General features: G+C 38.6%; 1 protein-coding gene across 12 annotated transcripts in view; it reads right to left on the bottom strand.

The window, feature by feature from the left end:
* The window catches only part of LOC128014104 (neogenin), a 124,502-nt gene that overhangs the window by 82,757 nt on the left and 20,963 nt on the right, over positions 1-20,782 (bottom strand). For all 12 annotated transcript variants that reach the window (XM_052597368.1, XM_052597367.1, XM_052597363.1 and 9 more), the window contains one exon: positions 1,955-2,272. In XM_052597368.1, the coding sequence (XP_052453328.1) occupies positions 1,955-2,272 (318 nt within the window). The remainder of the gene's footprint in view (positions 1-1,954; positions 2,273-20,782) is intronic.

The raw sequence follows: 20,782 nt of genomic DNA, 5'->3' as shown, positions 1-20,782 counted from the left end.
AACACAAAAAAATTTAAAAATGTATTTGAGGGATAAAAGGACACACAAATGTAAAAAAATAAAAATAAAATAAAAATAAAAAAAAAACTATACACACAAATGTAAAAAAAAACAAAAACGTTTTTTGAAATAAAAGAAAAAAAAGTTAAATTTTAGTATAGTTTGTACTAAATATATAGTATAGTATATATACATTTTAGTAGTATAGTATGTACTAAAATGTTCAAAATGTTAATAAAAACTATAATGATAAAGAAATAATCTCTCTCTCTCTCTCTCTCTCTCTCTATATATATATATAAATTATACATCTTAAATGTTTATTTCTTTCCCATTGAATATTGTATGGAATATTGCATGAATAAATACATATATATTTATACTTCGATGCAATACTAATGATGTCATCTTTGGCCACACCACAGTGAACCCAGAACCAATCAGAAGCTTGCATTAATCAATACTGCTGTACTCAGCACAATAACATACTGTAATCCTGTAACACTTCTTATTCTCTCGTGTTTGCAAAGTTTTACAGCTTTTTAAAGACTTCAGATTCCACTGCATGTGCACAGATCAATACATCACACTACAGTACAGATCAATAATGCACACAACTGCAGAATCATACGGAGTTCATCGCCTGTAAATTAGATTCACACACGGTACAAAAAGAGCAAGAGCACACACCATTTACCCTACCAAAAATAAATCACAAACACCTCAATTATTTCTCACAGACAGAGATGAGATTCAATTATGTTGCTAAGTCTGCTGCTTTCCAGTTAAACTGAAGTGTCTCATTTAACATTTCAGAAAAGATTTACTCAAGCACTGACAGAACTGAGTTTATATACAGTATTTTACAGCTCTTTACCTGTACTCTTACTGTATGACGACTGTTCACAACTTCTGAGGAGAAACAATCCGAGGTGAAGCTGATACTGAAATGAACCATTTAACTCTCCAGAGCTGTAAAACGGTAACCTCTGAGCTCTCAAAGCATCTTCTGGGATGCTACACTGATATATCATATTAATTCTGGTTCTTCCCATTGGAATTTCTCAGTACAACTGCGTTTACTCAAGAAGTAAAACTAGCAAACAGTGAGAAACTCTGCTGGGCGTCTTTAAAGGAAACGGAGGCTCCAGTCAGAGCAAGCTGTGAAGGCCTGGCTGATATCTAACCCTGCTGTTCAAACACACACTAATCCTGCGCTTAGATTCACAGCATAGCTATGAAAACTGAACCCAGATCAGTCCTCTGAACTCGGACAGAATGATGCACTCCCGATGGACTGAGAGAAATCCATTCGGTCTGACTCAGAAAAACAGGAGTTTTGAGAAACATCTTGCCATTGTTGTGTGTGTCAGAGAGCTTCAGACTATAACAACCCTATAAAAAACAACCTTGTAGAATTAAAAATATAGGGATTATCCCTTTAAAACTTGAAACTTGAATGGTATACACACACACACACGTTTTAAAAATAGAACAGATTAATTAACTTTTAAGTAAAAAAAAAATATCAGAAAAAAGAAGTTTGCATGTGTTTTTTTTTTTTTTTTTTTGAGTATCAAAAAAAATATTTGATCCGTCAGGTTTTTAAGACTTATATAGTATAATATTGTGAGAACATGGAGGAAAAACAGCCCAATTTTATTAATATCCCCAAACTGAGCAAACACATACAATTTGGTGCAGATGCTGATATCAATATGGCCAAAATGTAAATAACATCCTGAAATATTACTTACAATATAAATGTTATTCTTATGTTTATTTATATAGCCTATTTCACAGCAAAACAACATTTTAACCACGACCTGAAGGCCTTTTACTTGTGGAAGAAGAATAAACTGTCCAGCGGATGACAGAGGGGCATGTAGATTTGGTTGATCTGGTTTAGGATTCTGCATATCAGATTTGAGACAGTAGGCTTGAGACTTCATACCTGCCACTGTGAGGCGAGCGGTTCGGCTGCTGATGGTGCCCAGGTTGTCTATGGTGGCCACGCACTGGTACACCCCCTCATCAGGCTTATTGTGTTTGGAGTGGACCACCGTACTGATGAGCAATGAGCCGTCCGCGAGCTGCCGCTTCCGGTCGTCTGCCACCAGGTTCAGGAACGTCCCGTCCTTCTTCCATTCCACCCTCACCGGAGCGTCGCTAGCGGCCGAGCAGTTCAGGACAGCGGGGAGGCCGCGTACGGCCAGTGTGTCGACGGGTTCGACCGAAAACCTGAACGGGGTAAAACCTCGGATGCCAGAACCTGAGGACAGAGAGAAGAATGCGTTAAGAGGATTCACAGACAATGCATGAGAAGCATTTAGCTTTAGCATTTAAAGGGACAGTTCACCTGAAATGAAGATTCTCTCATCATTCACTCACCCTCAAGACATTGATTCACTTTTGAAAATCAAAGAGATGTTTTAAATAAAACCTGAAAGTATTTTTGTCTCTCTGCTGAATGTCTAGGTACCCAAAACTTGGTCATAAAGACATCATAATGTGAATTCATATGAATCGAGCAGTTTAATCCAAGTCTTGTGATAAAATACAATCACTTTACGACTTTCAGTGGAGGGACAGAAACCACTCAGGTTTTATTAAAAACATCTTAATTTGTGTTTTAAAGTCTAATGGGGATGGAAAGACAGAGAATAAATAAAAATTAAAAAAAATTTAGTAGGGCCCTATAAAATCCCAAATTCTGTTTTATCTTTTTTTTCCAAATTCCATTTTCCAGTTCAGTTTTTTTCCCCAAGTTTAGATTTTTTTGACTCTGTTTTAAATGGTTAAATTAAATTGTATTACTCAAAAACAATGTCTAATTAACTGATATATATACACACACACACACACACACACACACACACACACACACACACACACACACACACACACAAACACACACACACACAAACACACATTTCAGGCCTTGTATTTTATAGTTTTTTCTCAAATTTAGTTTTATTTTAACCAAATTTCTGTTTTCCATTAATTTTCTGGATTTCACTTTAATGGTTTCATTACATTTTAATAATTAAAAGCATCTGTAATTAATTGATTTCAGTAAAAAAAAAGAAAAAAAAGAAAGAAAATTAAAATAATTTTAGTTTAGTAAATATAAGTTTTTAAATTATTTTTATTATTATTATTATTATTTTTAGAAATACAATGTTGTGCATTGACATTTTTCAACTAAATAAATTCTGGTAAATTATTTTTCTGGTATACTTTACTTAACAATAATGTATTAATAAAAATATAAAATAAATTGTGCAAATTCTTGATATTTTGCTTTATACAGTAAATTCCATTTTTTTATGACCGGACGCCACATTCGCCCACATTCTCCGCAACAAGGAAATCATAGATGTCCAACTTATATCTGGGTCTTGAAGCAATACCAGTTTCATGCAACAACAACAAAAAAAAAGCCATCATAAAACTTGAAATGATACTCTCAAAAACACATGATTACAGCTTTCAGATTACAATCTTTTGTTGGCCAAGTGATTTTCATTCTGAAACATTCATGGGTTAGAGTCCCTCACCTTTCCGCTGTGAAACGGCTAAGCAAAATACTTCTGGGAAAAGTTATAAACGACATAACTGCCTCCCGTTTATGGTGACGTATAATTAAAAAACATAACAGTGTTCAGCCACCAACCCACATTGTTCAGACAGCACTAATGGCCAATTATCTGCACCAGTGGTGTTGTGCGAAAAACAATTACGCCAAGACTTTCAATAAGGTAGCAAGCAAGCAAGCTGCTCCGTTCTTTAATTACGTAGGAAATGACAAGTTTCTCGTGTTCGACACAAAGCACTGAATACATAACAATCTAAGACGGAAGCTAATGTGTTCACCGCTTGCTTGTCACTCAAGCTAATCTGGTCCTAAAAATATGTTTTTACCTGAGAAACAGATGAAAAAGCTCAATTACATTTATGTCATAAAGCATTCACAAATTAGCTACTTTAAGGACCCCATTTATTGACTCTAAAGATGAAAAACTAACATTGCATTCTAGCTTTAACACAATTTTAGAAAAACAAGGAATTAGAAACTGAAAAATGTTGACATGCAGACTTGTGTACTTGCATTTTCTCGATCTAAAAAGGGAGCATGCAATGCACTGGAAAGCCACAGTTGCACGCTAATTGTAGTGGAGCCAGCTGGGAAACATTTGGACTAACGTGGCCAAACGCGCCCCTGTTTAGTGGCTTTGGATGTTTGTCACGGGCTGGCTGTGAGTAATCGGACGGAGTCCAGGATTGCTGTTGGAGGGCAACAGCGATGCATCCTTGACCCAGAAGCCCCGAGACAGCCAGAAAATGAGGCTGCGGGGTTGATAAGTATAAGCTGTTAGCCTTAGACTGCACACTTTCTGGAAAACCCACTTCAGAACCGCCTCAGTCAGCGAGACCTCTCAGAAAGGGGCAAGGGCTCTCCAGGGAAATGGCACATACTGGTGAATGAGAGCGGAAGAGAGAGATACTGACACATACAAAGACTGCAAGAGAACAAGAAGTGGCCAAGAACGTCTGGGAAGGAAAAGCGGCAGAGATTCAAAAACAAAATCAAGGAAATCGGTTATAGTGTCGCATACTATTCCCTTCCTCCTAACGGGCCATGGCGAGCGTCAGTCTGACAAACTGTTGCATTGTGGGAATACACATGAGTGGCGCAGAGACAAGCATGAAAGGAAACACGATGACGCTCGAGGTGGCGATACAAGCGGGGATTTGCCATCTCTAGGGCCCTTCGTGGGTATGAAGCCATCAGCAGAACATTAAACGCTCAAGCTGCACGGCTTACTTACAATTATAAACCCATGGAAATTAACCAGTAGACCAAATTACGCTGACACAGCATCGTTTGGAAGAACTAAAATGTGAAAGGTGGAGTTCATGCTCGACTGGCACCAAAGAATTTGTCTTTTTCTTGCGTCGCACGTAAAACATTCAACGTTAGCTGAAAACAGCACCGTTTTCCTCATTTAGTCATCTCTGCGCATTCAAATGTAATGGAAAATGTTTAATCGACTATGGCACATTTAAGCTTCGTAGAGCGCCGTTGAGTTCCATAAACGAAACACCATCACAATCCTCACTGAAAACTTTAAGCAGTCTTCACACCGACTGCAGACGTTAGCATTGAAACCCTCTCGACGGCTAAAGAAAGCACAAGTCTTCTACTGCATCTCCTCCCTTCATTTCCCATTCACTCGAACCGACTCCAATCAGAATTAGAGAGTTTGAGCTTTCATCCGTGTTTTCCCTTTGTCTTTTCATCTTCCAAAGGCAATGGCTCTTTTCATTTCTCCCAGATGCTTTCAAACGCTTCAGATAAATCAGAATTTGCTCCGTGAACAAACAGTTCCGAACATCAGATGCACTGAGGGCGAAAGGGAGGGTTTTGATGCTGAAAGTAAAGTGCAGAACCTGTCATTAGCACTCAACAGGTTAGAAATAGCCGCCCCTCACGCTTCTCCACACTCATCGGTCCGTCACATGGTGTTGTTTTCCCCCCACAATCCTTTTCTCTGAGGCATTAGCGTGTTAGGATACTTTACCTCGCGCTGTGACTCAAGATTATAGATTCAGAGAGAAAAACGGCACATGTAATCCATCTCCATAAGAGCTGAGGGGATGACAGGTGGGCCGCTTCACAGCAATAAAAACGGGGCTCATCTGGGTGGAGTGGGGTTCCTCCCTCAGGAGTCCATTTCTACCTCATAAAACATGGAAATTGAGGATCCCAGAGGGCACATATACCACAAATCCATTTCCACACCTATTGGTAACACCGAGACCCCAAAACAATCAGAATCGGAGACAATCTATTGATTGAACCCAACTGCCAACTCAATCAGCTAATTCAATTACCTCACGCTAATTCATGGGCTCCAGCTCTATTTCAACCTACTTTATTCACTAGATTTCTGAAACATCCCAAAATACCAGGCACATGTTAATCTATTAACCCATATTTTCCAACCTCAGGCATTCAATTTTGGTCCGAAATGGACACCATTTATTTTCACGCAAAGCTGTCAGATTCTGAATAATACATGTTAACGTTAAATATATTTACCTTATGGGTAATTCTTGGGCTACAAAGATAATTTCGTTTTCAGAAAGCGCGATAACAATAAGTATCAAAACCATTAAAATAATAATAATAATAATAATAATAAATAAAACCCCTCAGGCATTGAAGATTTGATAATTTTTTGATATGGACACCATTTATCTTAAACCCAGATACAGAAAACACAAAGGTTACAAAGAAATATTTTTTAGTAAACAATAACAATGAAAAAAAAATATTTTTTATTATTTTATTTATTTAAACCATCTTAATCTTAAAACGAAATGCATATATTAAAAATATTTTGCTATCAAAAACGGTTTATACAATTTACTTATCCATAATTTGCAAACAATACAGTAGTCCGAGTAGAATTTCAAAGGAAATAAATCTAGCTCTTGTGCATGTAAAACCATCAAATTGCATGGGGGACAAAAAACGGAATTTGCGACCGCAAACAAACTGTTTACAAGACTACATTTGCTGCAGCTCATCTTGATGGAGGCGATGCGGCTGCTCTGGGGGGAGCGTTTGCAGTACTGTCATTGATTAGATGAGGGCTGATTCTCTGTGCCCCACTCTTTCATCACTCACACGAGTGAGAACAAGCAGCCGGGCCCACGAGGAGCATTATGGGAGTCCTCGGAGGGGCTGGAGAGGGGGCCGTGAGCCTGTCAAATTATTTTCCCCTCCAACGAGCGGCGGTTTCAGCAGTCTTCAAGACCCAGCGGGAGGGGGAAGTCACTTCTGGTGCATTGACACAATAGCGCTACTGAAGAAAGCTCCGACAAAGACTTTGCCATTAATCAAATTACAATAATAAAGGCCCACTGTTACATGCAAACATAGCGAAGGCTCAGCAGTGTGAAATCTGATGCGAAGCATTTGCCCCACGCTTGCTGAAGTTCAACCAACTTTCCCTCCAGTTTATTTCCAAAAGACTCCATGACCTCTGGCAGAGGAACAAAATGGCACGAAATTACGGCATAGTAATCTAGCCTTGCTGGATGATTTGGAAAACACTTTCAGATTCCTTCACCTTTGCTTCATAACCTGCGGTCTGAAACTAATACATCCACGGCCAGTCTGCGGACGACCAGTCCGTCTAAATCCATAAATTGGATTCTACCCTTAAACCTTGTTTTTCAACCCAAAACGAAATCCAAAACCCATCCCATGCCCTAAATGAAAGCGGCGGGAGCAGTCCACAAAACTTCTATCCAGCTTCCAGCGAGGGAACGAGGCCAAACAGAAATTGATTCTACACGCCATTAGCTCCCTACAGAACAGGCAAATACAAAAAGCACAGCAAAACAGCCCTCTCAAGCAGTAATTCCACACTTATCTGGAGACAAAGGCACAATGGCAACAGGAAATGGAGGGTAATGATGACAAATAATAGTTCTGGAATCAATTAATCTCTCGGGACGTCCTCGGGGAGACGGAGGGTATCTCTCTGTAACAATGGAAGACTTGATTCAAAGCTAGAATGAACATTCACGACTAAAAGGAGCCACAGAGGGCCGTTCGATTTCCCTGCATCTCTCAAACACTTTTTTAAGATGGAGAAAATACCTCAATATTGTGTCCGTGACTGAATACCAATATCTTAACCTTTTGAACATGAAGAATAAGAATTGAAAGACTATACAGTATGTGACTAATTGCTGTATTATCCTTCATAAGGCGAGACAGAAAAAAACATCTGAAGAGGATCTTGGTTGTAAAGAAGACGTTCATATTTAGTAGGAATTCACCAATTCTGGTCGATACCAGTACAATGATATTAAAATTCGACGCTACTTTGACTAAATAAAATAAATACATAAAACGCCACAAAAAGGAAAATATTATGATATGGCTTTTAAATTGTGTGGCCATTGATTTTAATAAATATATGCGCTACAGGATTCAGAGTAAATCCCAGCATTTATCCACACGTAACAAGTATTTCATTTTAAAAACCAGCAGCGCATATTTCTAAATATGCATGCATCAAAATATAAGCTTGATGGTTTACCATTTGAAAATGGGAAACAAAATAGGATATAAATATTATTATTGTAATTTTACTGTCCTTTTCATGACTTAAGTTATTATTTTATAAAGTAGTAGAATATAATTGCAAAATTTTTGTTATTTTGTTAAATACTTGTTTAATAAAAATCCAAATAAAACCATGATAATTATCATTTTTAAAGTCAAATTTAATGTGCAATGTGGCATATAACAACAAGTTTAACAACAACTTAGTTCATGTCGTGCTTACTGAAAGAGATTTGGGTTAGTTCTTTTAAAAATGTATAAAAGGTCTGCACACTCTAAAAAAACCTTTGTATTTCAGCTTTTTCATTAATAATTAATTTTAATAAATTACTTCATTTTATTTAGATTTTAATGCATGAATGCAAATTATATATATATATATATATATACACACACACATATATATATATATATATATATATACACATATACACATATATATATATATATATATATATATATATATATATATATATATATATATATATATATATATATATATATATATATATATATATATATATTAAAGCAGATGGACTCAAATAAAGCTATTTCAGTCATATGTTGAAAATTCCTGTATTTTTCGTATTGCAATATTGGCGTGTTTATATATCGTGCAACAATACATTATGCAGTGATAAATTTAGAAAAACCTAATATCATCCAATGATGGATAAGGTATTGAGATTTATACATCATGCATCATTTATACTTAACTACCTGAATCACAACATACAGTCTAAGGTTCAACAGCACTTCAAGGAAGTATTTGCCCCCTTGAGAATCAAAGTTTATTTGCAGCAATGCAAGAATCATGTTGAAAGCACACACAATGTTCCAAACATCTGCATCTAGACTTTCATATTCACGTCTAGTATTTACGTTCACGTATGAGAATCTGACCTGTTGAGACGAGTCTTGGGCGCACGGCTCGCCTGAGGGGGAACATGCAGGTATTAGCGGCTAAAGCTGCTCGAGCGTTTCTCTTTCATTCTCTCTCTCGCTTTATCTTTTTCTCCTTGGGTGGGCATATAAGAAAGTCTTTGAAGTCTCACCTAGCTCTGCTCAAATATTGGTTTTATTCCTGCGAGAAGAACTTTGAATCTAATCCCTTGATTTGTTTCAGCGAGCGCTGAGAATACTAAAACCCTCATACGGAGACTAAATCGTTTAATGGGTATTTATGAAGTGGGTTTTAACGTTCAGATTTTGTTCTCTGTAGATTTGAAGGACTAGGGAGTTGTTTGCAAGCCAGAGTAAGTTGATAAACACAGCAGAAGTTCACCATGGTACTTGGACATCTATCATGGTACTATTTTACCAATCCAGGTATGAGCCAAATTTCTAATTTAAAACCCACATTGATCAACCACAAGTGTGCATAATAATTGTATAGAAAGACAATATCACCATAGCGCAGGTTTCGTTCGGGGACACAGAAAACAGTTGGTGAGGGATGGGAGGTGGGAATTGCGTCACCATGGTAACGCTCTAATGATGACTGACGCTTTAGATCAACCAATAGGAGAGTCCCGCTGGGAATGCCCCATCTAAACCAGGGACGACAGGTTGCCTCGGGCTTGTTTCTCTCCCGGTGAATACAAATTGACAGCACTGACGTGGACCTCCTCACGGCCTCCTGAGGGGCCCTCGACGGTCGGCCCCCAGAGACACTCTCAGAACCAGCCAGACTCGAGAGCCGATTGATGACGCAACAGACTGTTACCACATAAGCTGCATCCAGACAAACACAGCACATCAGGTCTGGTAGGAGTAAGAGAGCTCGGAGAACTTACATAGCCCACTAAAAGACATTTCAAAGTAACGTGCGTCCTTATAAGGTGCTTTCGATTAAACGGTTCATAGCTATCAAATCACATATTTCGGCTAAATGAATTAAAGTCAATATAAATGTACATTTATAATAAAATCACCTTGGAACAGATGGGACAAATAGCATGATTGGTGCAGCTTTGCACTGCAACACCTTTATAGTACGTCTTGTAAAATGAATTTGCCTTGCTTCTGCTAAATAAATAAATAAAAATTTAGATTTAAAATGAATTAATATTAAAATTTAATATTAATTTATTTTAATATATTTTGTATTTAATTAATTAAACAAACATAAATAAATAAATATATAAATAAATAAATGCCTCCGTTATTCCGCACCCTTGGTCTCAGATGCTACAGTTTTTCTGGTTCAAGACCAGCAGTTTAATGGGGTAAGGGACTATTTTTCTTGTGCAGAATGGCTTTTCTTTGGAGGAAACACCCAGAACGGTTGCAAATTGGGTACCAGCTCTGTAAAAATGGGGCAAGGTTGTCCTATTTGTCATTTTATGGTTCAAAAGGGTGACCCTAATGCACACTTACAATGGCTGCAATGCTTTAGTCCAAGCTTTACCAGTCAGAGCTGAAGTAGACGGTGTAGTCTATGCAGGGCCAGAAAGCTTTTGGACTTCATCCAAAATATCTTAATTTGTGTTCAGAAGATGAATGAAGGTCTTACAGATTTGGAACGACATGAAGGCAGAATTGTCATTTTTGGGTGAACTATCTCTTTAATGTTTCTAATGACTTGGCTAGAGTAAACTAAACCAGCTAAATGTTACATCACAAACATACACCCAAGACTTTGTATATGCAATTGCTTGTTTCAGACAGGACAAAAGACAGATGGAGAAATAAAGAGAAAGTATCTGACTGAACGTCTGCATCAACCCTCAGACGTCGTCCAAAAACCCCACTGGCAGCCGTCCAAATTCACGCACCGCCACCAAACGCAGTCAGACTTGTGAAGAAACCAATGGAGCGCCGCTTCAAGTTACGCTTTCTTTCAGAGCTGATTAAACGTTGAGGAAAATGAGCCAAATGCCAATTAAAAGAAGGCGAGTTGAGGAACAACAGCAGAGGCGGCGGCGCAGCGCGCAGTGATTTCATTAGTTTATATGTGATAGATCCTGCGTGCAGTCTGGACACTGATTAATGAAGAGACACCCACAGCTCTATTAGAAAGCTCCAACAGCTTACCCAAACTCTTGCAGGCCTTACCGTCTGCCATTGATTACTCTGAGAAGAGAAAATTCAGTATCAGAGAGGCTACATTGATCAGCACACCAATAAGTAACCCATAACCGGCTTGTCATCAATATCAAATCCTGCAGAAACTCTGAAAAAAATTGTACAAGGTATCGGTCCATAATAGGAGACTGTGAGCCTTATTACATTCTCCAGCGGTTCCTCGTCCAAAACCAACATCCACCGGTTCAATTTCTAACAAAACACCAAAACACACACAGACACTCCATTAAACTGTAGAAACAGTGTTGTTACCGCAGCCTCCGGCTTTCAGACTAAAGCTTCATAAAACAGTAAGCACACAATTGACCTTTCCTTGCTGGCGCTAATGAAAGCCTGCAGGAGAGACGACCTCGATTAAATCACCATGTGTGTTTATGTGGTACTGTGTGTTGGTGAGTTAATGTGAGGCTTAACAAGAGCATTTGAATGAATTTGGCAGCTCAAACGTTTATAAAAACATTTACAAACTCGGCTTTCACATTTCCACCAAGTTGCAACCTGGAAAAACAGGCTCTGAATCGGTTGCTTAAACCAGTTAACGTTAGAAGCCAAAGGTGGGATTAAATGTCTTCAAGTTACAGCTTTCAACCAACAAAGTGAAAGGAGACGGTGCTAAACTAGACTGGTCCCATTATACATCAACAAAGCCAAATAAACTTCATACACGCAATGCAATGTAACAACACATCTGACAGGAAACCCTTTCTAAGTTTTGGTTTTGGTGTATTTGATCTACAAATATTTGCTAGATAATGAAATAATTTCTGGCCATAACATCAAAGCCAACTCGTCATGCTGCAAAGTACTTTGGATATATAAATATATATATATATTAGGGCTGCACGATGTGTCGTTTAAGTGTCGATATCGCGATGTACGAAACCACGATAGTCACATCGCAGGATTACTTGCACAGCTTAACCATCATAGAGTGAAAGTTTATCATTTGCATGTGTTTTTAAGTCCTGTCAGTTAAACAGGGCGCATACAAGAACGAACTCTACCAACCGCCACAGTTTGGATTGAATATAGAGACAACAAACAATAGCATGCATCACCCGGTGCCTGCTTGATTTAGAAATAAAAGCAGAAATTGGACAAACCCGTGTCCGTCCCTCCCCTGCAGTGAGAAAAGATATTCCAGAGCACCGCTGCAAATCAATGACCTCTGTTTCCAATTCCTCCTGCGCAGAGCGGCCCGCTAAGGTCAGCAGAACCCAGATACTGTGGAGGTTTAATGACCTCCACGATCCCATCTAGAGGCCAATAAGACATCAGCGCAAGCAGAGGGAAAACAACACACCCTCAAAATTCAACAGCACCTCATTCGACACAGAGTTTAACATGATTTCACTTTGCACACATTGTGCAACGACTAAATTATTCAAACCAGACACGAGGGGAGAGAAAGACCGTTTTTCCATTGCATTTCTCCTCCTACCAATTCTCCTCCATGGCATTGAAAGGCAAGTCACATCTCTGCGTAATTACAGGCCTGATATCAAACCCATCTCTCTGAGAGCCTTAAGTAGACGACAGTTTTTCTCCTCTGGTTTTGGTGTTGTTAAAGAGTTTTGCGAAAAGCATCATTTAGTCTTTATCTTGCTCATACAGATGCATGCGGTCAAAGAACGAGAGCAAAGCCCGGAAATATAAAGGTCACTTAAGAAGAAAACAAGTGAAGAGGCATGCACTTCTAAACAGTATACTGTGAAGTATGCAATGTACATTAGGTGTTTAATTTTGTCTTTTGAATCTAATTTTGTGTAAGCTTTTTTTATTAGCCACAAAGTCATCATTAATTTGTCATCTGCAATCCATTTTACTGGCATACGTTATAGCATTATTAAGCATTGTATCAGTTGCTCACCAATGGATCCTCTGACTGCAGTGAATGGGTGCCATCAGAATGAGAGTCCAAACAGCTGTTAAAACATCACAATAATCCACACCACTCCAGTCCATCTTGTGAAGCCAAAAGCTATTGTTTTTGTAAGTTACAAATCCATTATTAGAGTTTAATATAGAGTTTTTAACTTCAAACCACTGGCTAAAATATGGGTACATAATCCATGCTTTCTCCAGTGAAGAAAAAGAAGTCTCTTCTGAATTAGGAGAGAAATATGCTCTGATCAAACACCAATTACATGAGAAAACCGCTCAAAACACGTGGGTGGATTTTAATGTGAGAGACAACAAGAGATGGACTTTTTCACTGGATGATATGTTATTATGGATTATGGAATATTAAATGCTGGACTGGAGTGGTGAGGATTACTTGTGGATTATTGTGATGTTTTTATCAGCTGTTTGGACTCTGACGGCACCCATTCACTGCAGTCAGAGGATCCATTGCTGAGCAAGTGATTTAATGCTACATTTCTCCAAATCAAAAAATCTTGGATGAGGGTGAGTAAAATTCCAGCAAATTTTCATTTTTGGGTGAAGTATTCCTTTACGATTACAAAAAGAATAATTTTAAGTGCACTGCATTGTGGGATACACTATTCCATGTTTATCCTCGAGCTATTCACTTCGATGTCTCGGATTCGTCACTGGTACTTTATCTGATGTTTCTAGGTACCGGGTGAAGTCAAGGTGTTCATACACCAGTAGTGCAAGCTCAGATCCCAGCTGAGGCGTCAGAGGGTCGAGGGGCATCGTGAACAAGTGAACCTGCAGTACGGATCGACCCGAGCGGCAGTAATGAAACGCTGCCATCAGGTGCTTCACAGCTGAACAGAACGCCAGCAGAATATTTACCAGCCTGCCTGTGACATCTGTGTGTGTGAGTGTGTGTGTGAGAGAGAGAGAGTCTGTCATTTCCTCTGAACCAAACACCTGGAGAACGTTCTGGATGGATGATGACTGCTGCACTCATGCTAAATTGCAGCATGTATGCAGAGCACTGTTGGGAATTTTCTGCAGCATACGCTTGAATACATGAAATACTGAAGCCCACAATGCAATGCACTTTACGATGTTAGACCAATGTTTTTTTTTTCTGTTTCACATTCACAACATAGAAAGTAATGTTCAGGAAACCTGTTTGGAAACAGTTTTATAATTTAATTTGTCACATGCATACACTATTAAAAACAGGCAGTGAACGTTATACTGGACAGTATGCCATTAGCATTACGCTAGCACAATTCAAACATATCTGCGTCTGAGTCTGTACATACATATATACGAAACTCTCCAGAGATCATGTTGCAGGCACCCATCAGTTTTCTTGCACAGCACAGGAATGTGTCCTGACTGTGTTTAGTGCTGTATAGGGTGAGATTAAGAACAGCGGGGAGGACATACATCACTGACTACAGAGGTGCGGAGGTGATAAATCAAGCCAAGAGAAAGAGGGCTTGAGACACGGGCATAGCATGAATAAAACTTCTGAGTGTCATGTAACTGACCTGGGAACAGGTTTGACATTCATCTCGACAATAAGATTATATATAGGCAGAAGAAACTCATGTCAAGAAATTCAATGGTTCTGTTCCAAACCTGGGTCTACATAAGAAACAAACTTCTAGCTTAAACTGAACCTCAATAATAACAGAAACGAAAAATACAAATTCAGTTGACGTGTTTTTTATTTTATTTTATTGATTCTTAAATTAGTAATTACTGGTGTAAGTATACCAGCTAAACCAACAACTCAGCTCAAAAATACAGTTTACATTTACCAAAATAGTTCAGTTTTAATCTATTACAAACATTTAAGATTCAATACTTCTCAGAACAAAATAAAAATAAATAAATTCTAGATATTTTTGAATTTATAATACTATTAATTAAACATATTTTACTTGTAAAGATGAACACACATGACTTTTCCCACAATCTTATTCTATTAAACTATTGATTTTCAACTGAACCAGTCACAATTTAGTTTGGGGATTATTTTATCCTCGAAGGCAATGCTGTCTTATATTTGTCATGTTTGGAGAAGAAATGCAGAACAGTGGACAATCAATAACAATTTTCAAGCTTTGACCTTTAAAACCCAAAATCTTAAATATTTGGTTACATCCTTGGTCAGGAACTCATCTATGTAGGAAACCTCACTTTTGTTTGTAACAGCTCCATTGATTATCAACTGATGACATAAGGTTAGCCGTTTAAAATAAAGTCTAAGCATGTTTGAGTTAAACAAAATTCATTCAGACAATGATTTAATCCAACAGTACTTGGAAAACCTCAACAGAAGAGGTCGGCGCTTCACTGTAATACATGTTCTGTTGAATCCACATCACACGTATGCAGTGTAATGCTTTCCTTGGATTCAGACGTCACATTTGCATTCACAACATGCCGTTTCTCACACCGCAAAAGCAAAATGAGGATCCAATCTGATGCCTTTGCAGGTTCAGATGATCGTTTTTCTTCCCAGTGACTTTCCTCTTGCTCTTCTTTAACCAAGATAAAGATGTGAGCAAGTGTCCCAGGGTGCCGTATAATCGCTCGCTGATATGAGCCATATGGACCGAGGTCTTACAAACAGATGAATCTCAGAGTTTAAGTAAGCCGCCGGCTCTGACCTACCATCGTTCTCGCCAAGACCTAGAGAGGATTTCGTTTATGAACAAGTCTGATGAGCTCAGATTAACAGTCAGACGGTTTTCATTCGCCGAGGCTATGACCCCCACCCGGGCCGGGGGCAGATTTAATCTAATAGGGCCAATGCTAGAAAACGATCCACGACATCCTCTCCAAAGAGGAATGGGGTTATCTCCATTCATATGTGACAACAACGGACGATTCCCGATTAATGAGAAATCCGTGCCCAATCAAGAATTGGATTTATAGACATGAGATTGACTTTGAGATTACCATGCTTTTTTTTGCTCTGAAAGTGACTTTGAGCTGCTCCAGCAAAAGCATTACTGAATATTTAGAGATCTGTGCAACCTTATTTCTTTTTGGAAAGAGCTACTGTGGGGGCGAGTCAAATGCGCCAGTGACATCCATTGAGAGATAGTCTGGAAATGTCACGGTTAAATCATATTCTAAAGGGCATCCTCAACAACATAAAAGATGCTGTTAAAAGGGCAAAAATAAAATCATGAAATCAAAATCGCTCCTGTTTACTTTAATACAAGTTTTTGGTCTTGTTGGGAAAAGATTTATTTAATGCTCGTTATTCAAAAGAAAATAGTTTTTCTTTATAAACTTTCATCCAAATGCAATAACTCACTCCTCTCCTCTCAAACGACCTTTGCTAAGCCCCGTCTTAAAAAATCATACCTTGCTGTCCTGCCATTTTGCTAATGTCAGTCTGTGGAGGATTTGCGTGGTTGGATAGCTTGAAGCGTACTTTTATTGTAATTGCCCAAGAACACCGATCCCCCGTAGACTTCTCTCAGTAAAGAGTAAAAGCTTGTTTGTAAATGTCATTCGAGTTAGCAACAGTAACCAAGAAGGGCGGAGCTTAAAGGGTCAATTGCAAGAATAATGACAGGTTTGTAAAACACATTTCCGTCACCAGTTTGAGAGCAAGAGAGAACAGAGCAAGAGAGAGAGAGGTAGAGAGGCCAAAGGAGCAAGTGGTAATGAGAATGAGTAAATGATGATTATAAATGACCTCTATTTAACACCTGTGCTTCTGGGGCTAAATTTAGTCCAACTTCTGCCATGACTGTCAGTGAAGTGCATCTGAAATACCACAGAGCCCGACAGATAGACTCAACGATATTTAGTAGCTTTCATTCCAATAGAGCTTTATACAATACAGACTGTGTCAAAGCAGCTTCACTGTGATTTATCATGCAGACTTCTGAGTCCATAATTGACTGTTATTTTCCTGTTTATCATGTGATCATGGTTAATCAAACGCGATTGTCATGCACATTTATTCAGTAAATCCAGTTTTGTGATTAGTAGTAAATCTCCGTCACCTGCTTTCCCGTGGAGCAGCATTTACAACAGAGCCGTAGTTCTCTGATAAGCTATGCAATATCACGTTCATAATCTATAATCGTACAATTATGAAAACGATGAAATCGTTTGCGATAATGACAGCTGTTTGCGTATCTTCTCAGTGAACTACGTCTCTGTGTAGTAAATGCTCCTCCATCTGAGAGCACGTGAAAATACCACATTTAACAACGTTTTTACTCTTACACAGAATAATTAAGTCACACAATATTTCATTGTGTTCTAAGCAGTGACAAATGTAGACTTCTCTCAGTAAAGAGTAAAAGCTTGTTTGTAAATGTCATTCGAGTTAGCAACAGTAACCAAGAAGGGCGGAGCTTAAAGGGTCAATTGCAAGAATAATGACAGGTTTGTAAAACACATTTCCGTCACCAGTTTGAGAGCAAGAGAGAACAGAGCAAGAGAGAGAGAGGTAGAGAGGCCAAAGGAGCAAGTGGTAATGAGAATGAGTAAATGATGATTATAAATGACCTCTATTTAACACCTGTGCTTCTGGGGCTAAATTTAGTCCAACTTCTGCCATGACTGTCAGTGAAGTGCATCTGAAATACCACAGAGCCCGACAGATAGACTCAACGATATTTAGTAGCTTTCATTCCAATAGAGCTTTATACAATACAGACTGTGTCAAAGCAGCTTCACTGTGATTTATCATGCAGACTTCTGAGTCCATAATTGACTGTTATTTTCCTGTTTATCATGTGATCATGGTTAATCAAACGCGATTGTCATGCACATTTATTCAGTAAATCCAGTTTTGTGATTAGTAGTAAATCTCCGTCACCTGCTTTCCCGTGGAGCAGCATTTACAACAGAGCCGTAGTTCTCTGATAAGCTATGCAATATCACGTTCATAATCTATAATCGTACAATTATGAAAACGATGAAATCGTTTGCGATAATGACAGCTGTTTGCGTATCTTCTCAGTGAACTACGTCTCTGTGTAGTAAATGCTCCTCCATCTGAGAGCACGTGAAAATACCACATTTAACAACGTTTTTACTCTTACACAGAATAATTAAGTCACACAATATTTCATTGTGTTCTAAGCAGTGACAAATGTCGATTAGTATTTAATTATAATATACTTTATTATCCCGAAAATTTTATAATAAGAACTCAAATAAACCATATAATGCCGTAGTCGTGTGTTTATTAGTCACGTTGAATCAAAGAAAGCAGTTAAATCTTCTGTTTATTTATTATTTGGGTTTTCAGCACGAGAGCGCCCTCTGACCTTTGGATGGAGATTTACTGCTAATCACAGGACTGAAAGATACGCATGACATTCACAGCTTCTGCCTAATCGCGATTTATTGCCTTTGCAATTTAATTTTGATTAATTGTGCAGCCCCAATCACGATAGAATGATAAAACAAAAGATATAGGATAAAGATAAAAATAGACAAAATGAGAGAACAATAGAAACAGATAGAATAATAGCATTACGCGAACATGTAGAACAGAACTATTGACAAACAGGACTTAATGCGGTCCTATTATACTTTTTCACTTTTCCCAACTTTAGTCTGTAATGTTGCTGTTTGAGCATAAAAAACACTATCTGCAGTTACAAAGCTCATAGTCCAATTCAGGAGATATTTAATTGAACAGAAATCACTTTTCAAAAACTACAACGAAAGGCTCGTTTGGACTACAACACATATTTCCTGGGATTTGTGATTTCACAAATATTGACGAATGGGATGATACCTGGTTGAGCTGCACTACAGAAGATGTCTGAGACACGCTAGCTTTCCCAAAGCAGATGAACGTAGAGTGCTTACAATCATACGGGTTTAAATCGCTCTCATATTGAATTGATTTTGACGCAATATTTACACTGAAGCTCGCAGGTGGCTATGGTAAGGGGCATGACGTTTCCCAACAAGGTGGTGAGTGCTGCCAATCACAACACACACTGGCCCAGCTAACCAATCACAGCGCATTTCATATTTCAGAAGGCGGGCCTTCATTTGATACAGGAACTATTCGAGACATTCATGCCAGACTGGGAAGAGAGGTGTTGTAATAATGTAATATTTGTTTAAACTAATGTGTTTTTCCCGAACAACCTATAATGAGAGCCTGTTTGAGTTGCCTACACCCACAAAACAAAATCAAGGCTTTCTACAAGAACATACTAGGACCCCTTTAAGATGAAATTAAATGGATCACACAATAAAAGATGGACAGATTTACTCAGTGAGGATTTTTTTTCTACATTTTGCACACAATCTGGATCGCAGTGCTGCTGATTGGCCGACCTCGTGCACAACAAGAGATGTGCCTGAGCACTAGGGAAGCAGATCTACTTCAGAGCGAACACCTTCATTATTGAAAAGCTCTGTTCAGGAGAGACGGGCTGTGTAGTCGTGGGGGAATCCGAAGGTGAATCCATGAATTATGGCGCGTCTACCTAACCCACACTGCATGGTCATGGAGAAAGTGGACTGACCTGGGACGAGGCCAATCCAATGCGCCTGAACTGTGAGCTAAATAATTCATTGTCACCCTGGACTCTGTGTCAGCAGCTCTGGTATATGAGATGATATTTATGGAGGAAGACGGGTCTGTTTATGGTGAGGTACTTAACACTGATCTAAAAGTAGCTTTTAATTGGTGTCTAAACTGAGGTATTACACAGGAACTTGTGTTAGAAGCCACATAGATGTACCAACCCATTTTGAAGGTGAAAATCTGAAATAAGATGATATGTTAATACATGGAGAAAACAACAAAACAACTATAAATCTTTCAAGAATGAATCTGCAAGACTGTGTTCAGCAAGAAATTGCAGCATGTTGAGTCAATAGAGAAAGAATCTACCAAAGATGTAAACCAGCTTCATCATTCTGCTGTGAGCGTTCACATCTCGGTGTGAGCCAATGCTCGCAGCTGCTAGAAACGGTGCAAAGGATTTCTGCAGCACTCACCTTCAGACATTGGATCCAGGAAACTATTCATGAACAGAACATCCATCAAAACGCAGGATGTCTGTGTACTTGGCTTTGCTAGTTAATAACTCAACCCCTCATGCTAGACAGATCTGTTGCATACAGCCAAAATCTTCCTAAATCAGAAACTTCCAACTCCAACCTGAACCACATTCATTTGTGAAAATAAATATGCTTTTGCTGTGTAACTTCAGTGTCAAGTCAAACTTGAATTAAAGGAATAGTTCACCCAAAAATGTTATTTATTGGAACACCCTCAATGCCATCCACGATGTGGATGAGTTTGTTCCTTCATCAGATTTGGAGAAATTTAGCATTGCATCAGTTGCTCAGCAATGGATGCTCTGCTGTGAATGGGTGCCGTCAGAATGAGAGTCCAAACAGCTGATAAAAACATCACAATAATCCACACCACTCCAGTCCATCAGTTAACATCTTATGAAGCATTAATATTGCTATCTATAGTGAAAAAGTCATCACTTGATTTAGGAGAGAAATATGCACAGATTAAGTACGGTTTATGAGCCAAAAGGGCTTCACAAAATGTTAACTGATGGACTGGAGTGGTGTGGGTTATTATGATGTTTTTATCAGCTGTTTGGACTCTCATTCTGACGGCACCCATTCACTGCAGAGGATCCATTGGTG

The sequence above is a fragment of the Carassius gibelio genome, chromosome B25 (assembly GCF_023724105.1).
Source record: "Carassius gibelio isolate Cgi1373 ecotype wild population from Czech Republic chromosome B25, carGib1.2-hapl.c, whole genome shotgun sequence".
Taxonomy (NCBI): Eukaryota; Metazoa; Chordata; class Actinopteri; order Cypriniformes; family Cyprinidae; genus Carassius; species Carassius gibelio.
This window is presented reverse-complemented; position numbering and strand designations above follow the sequence as displayed.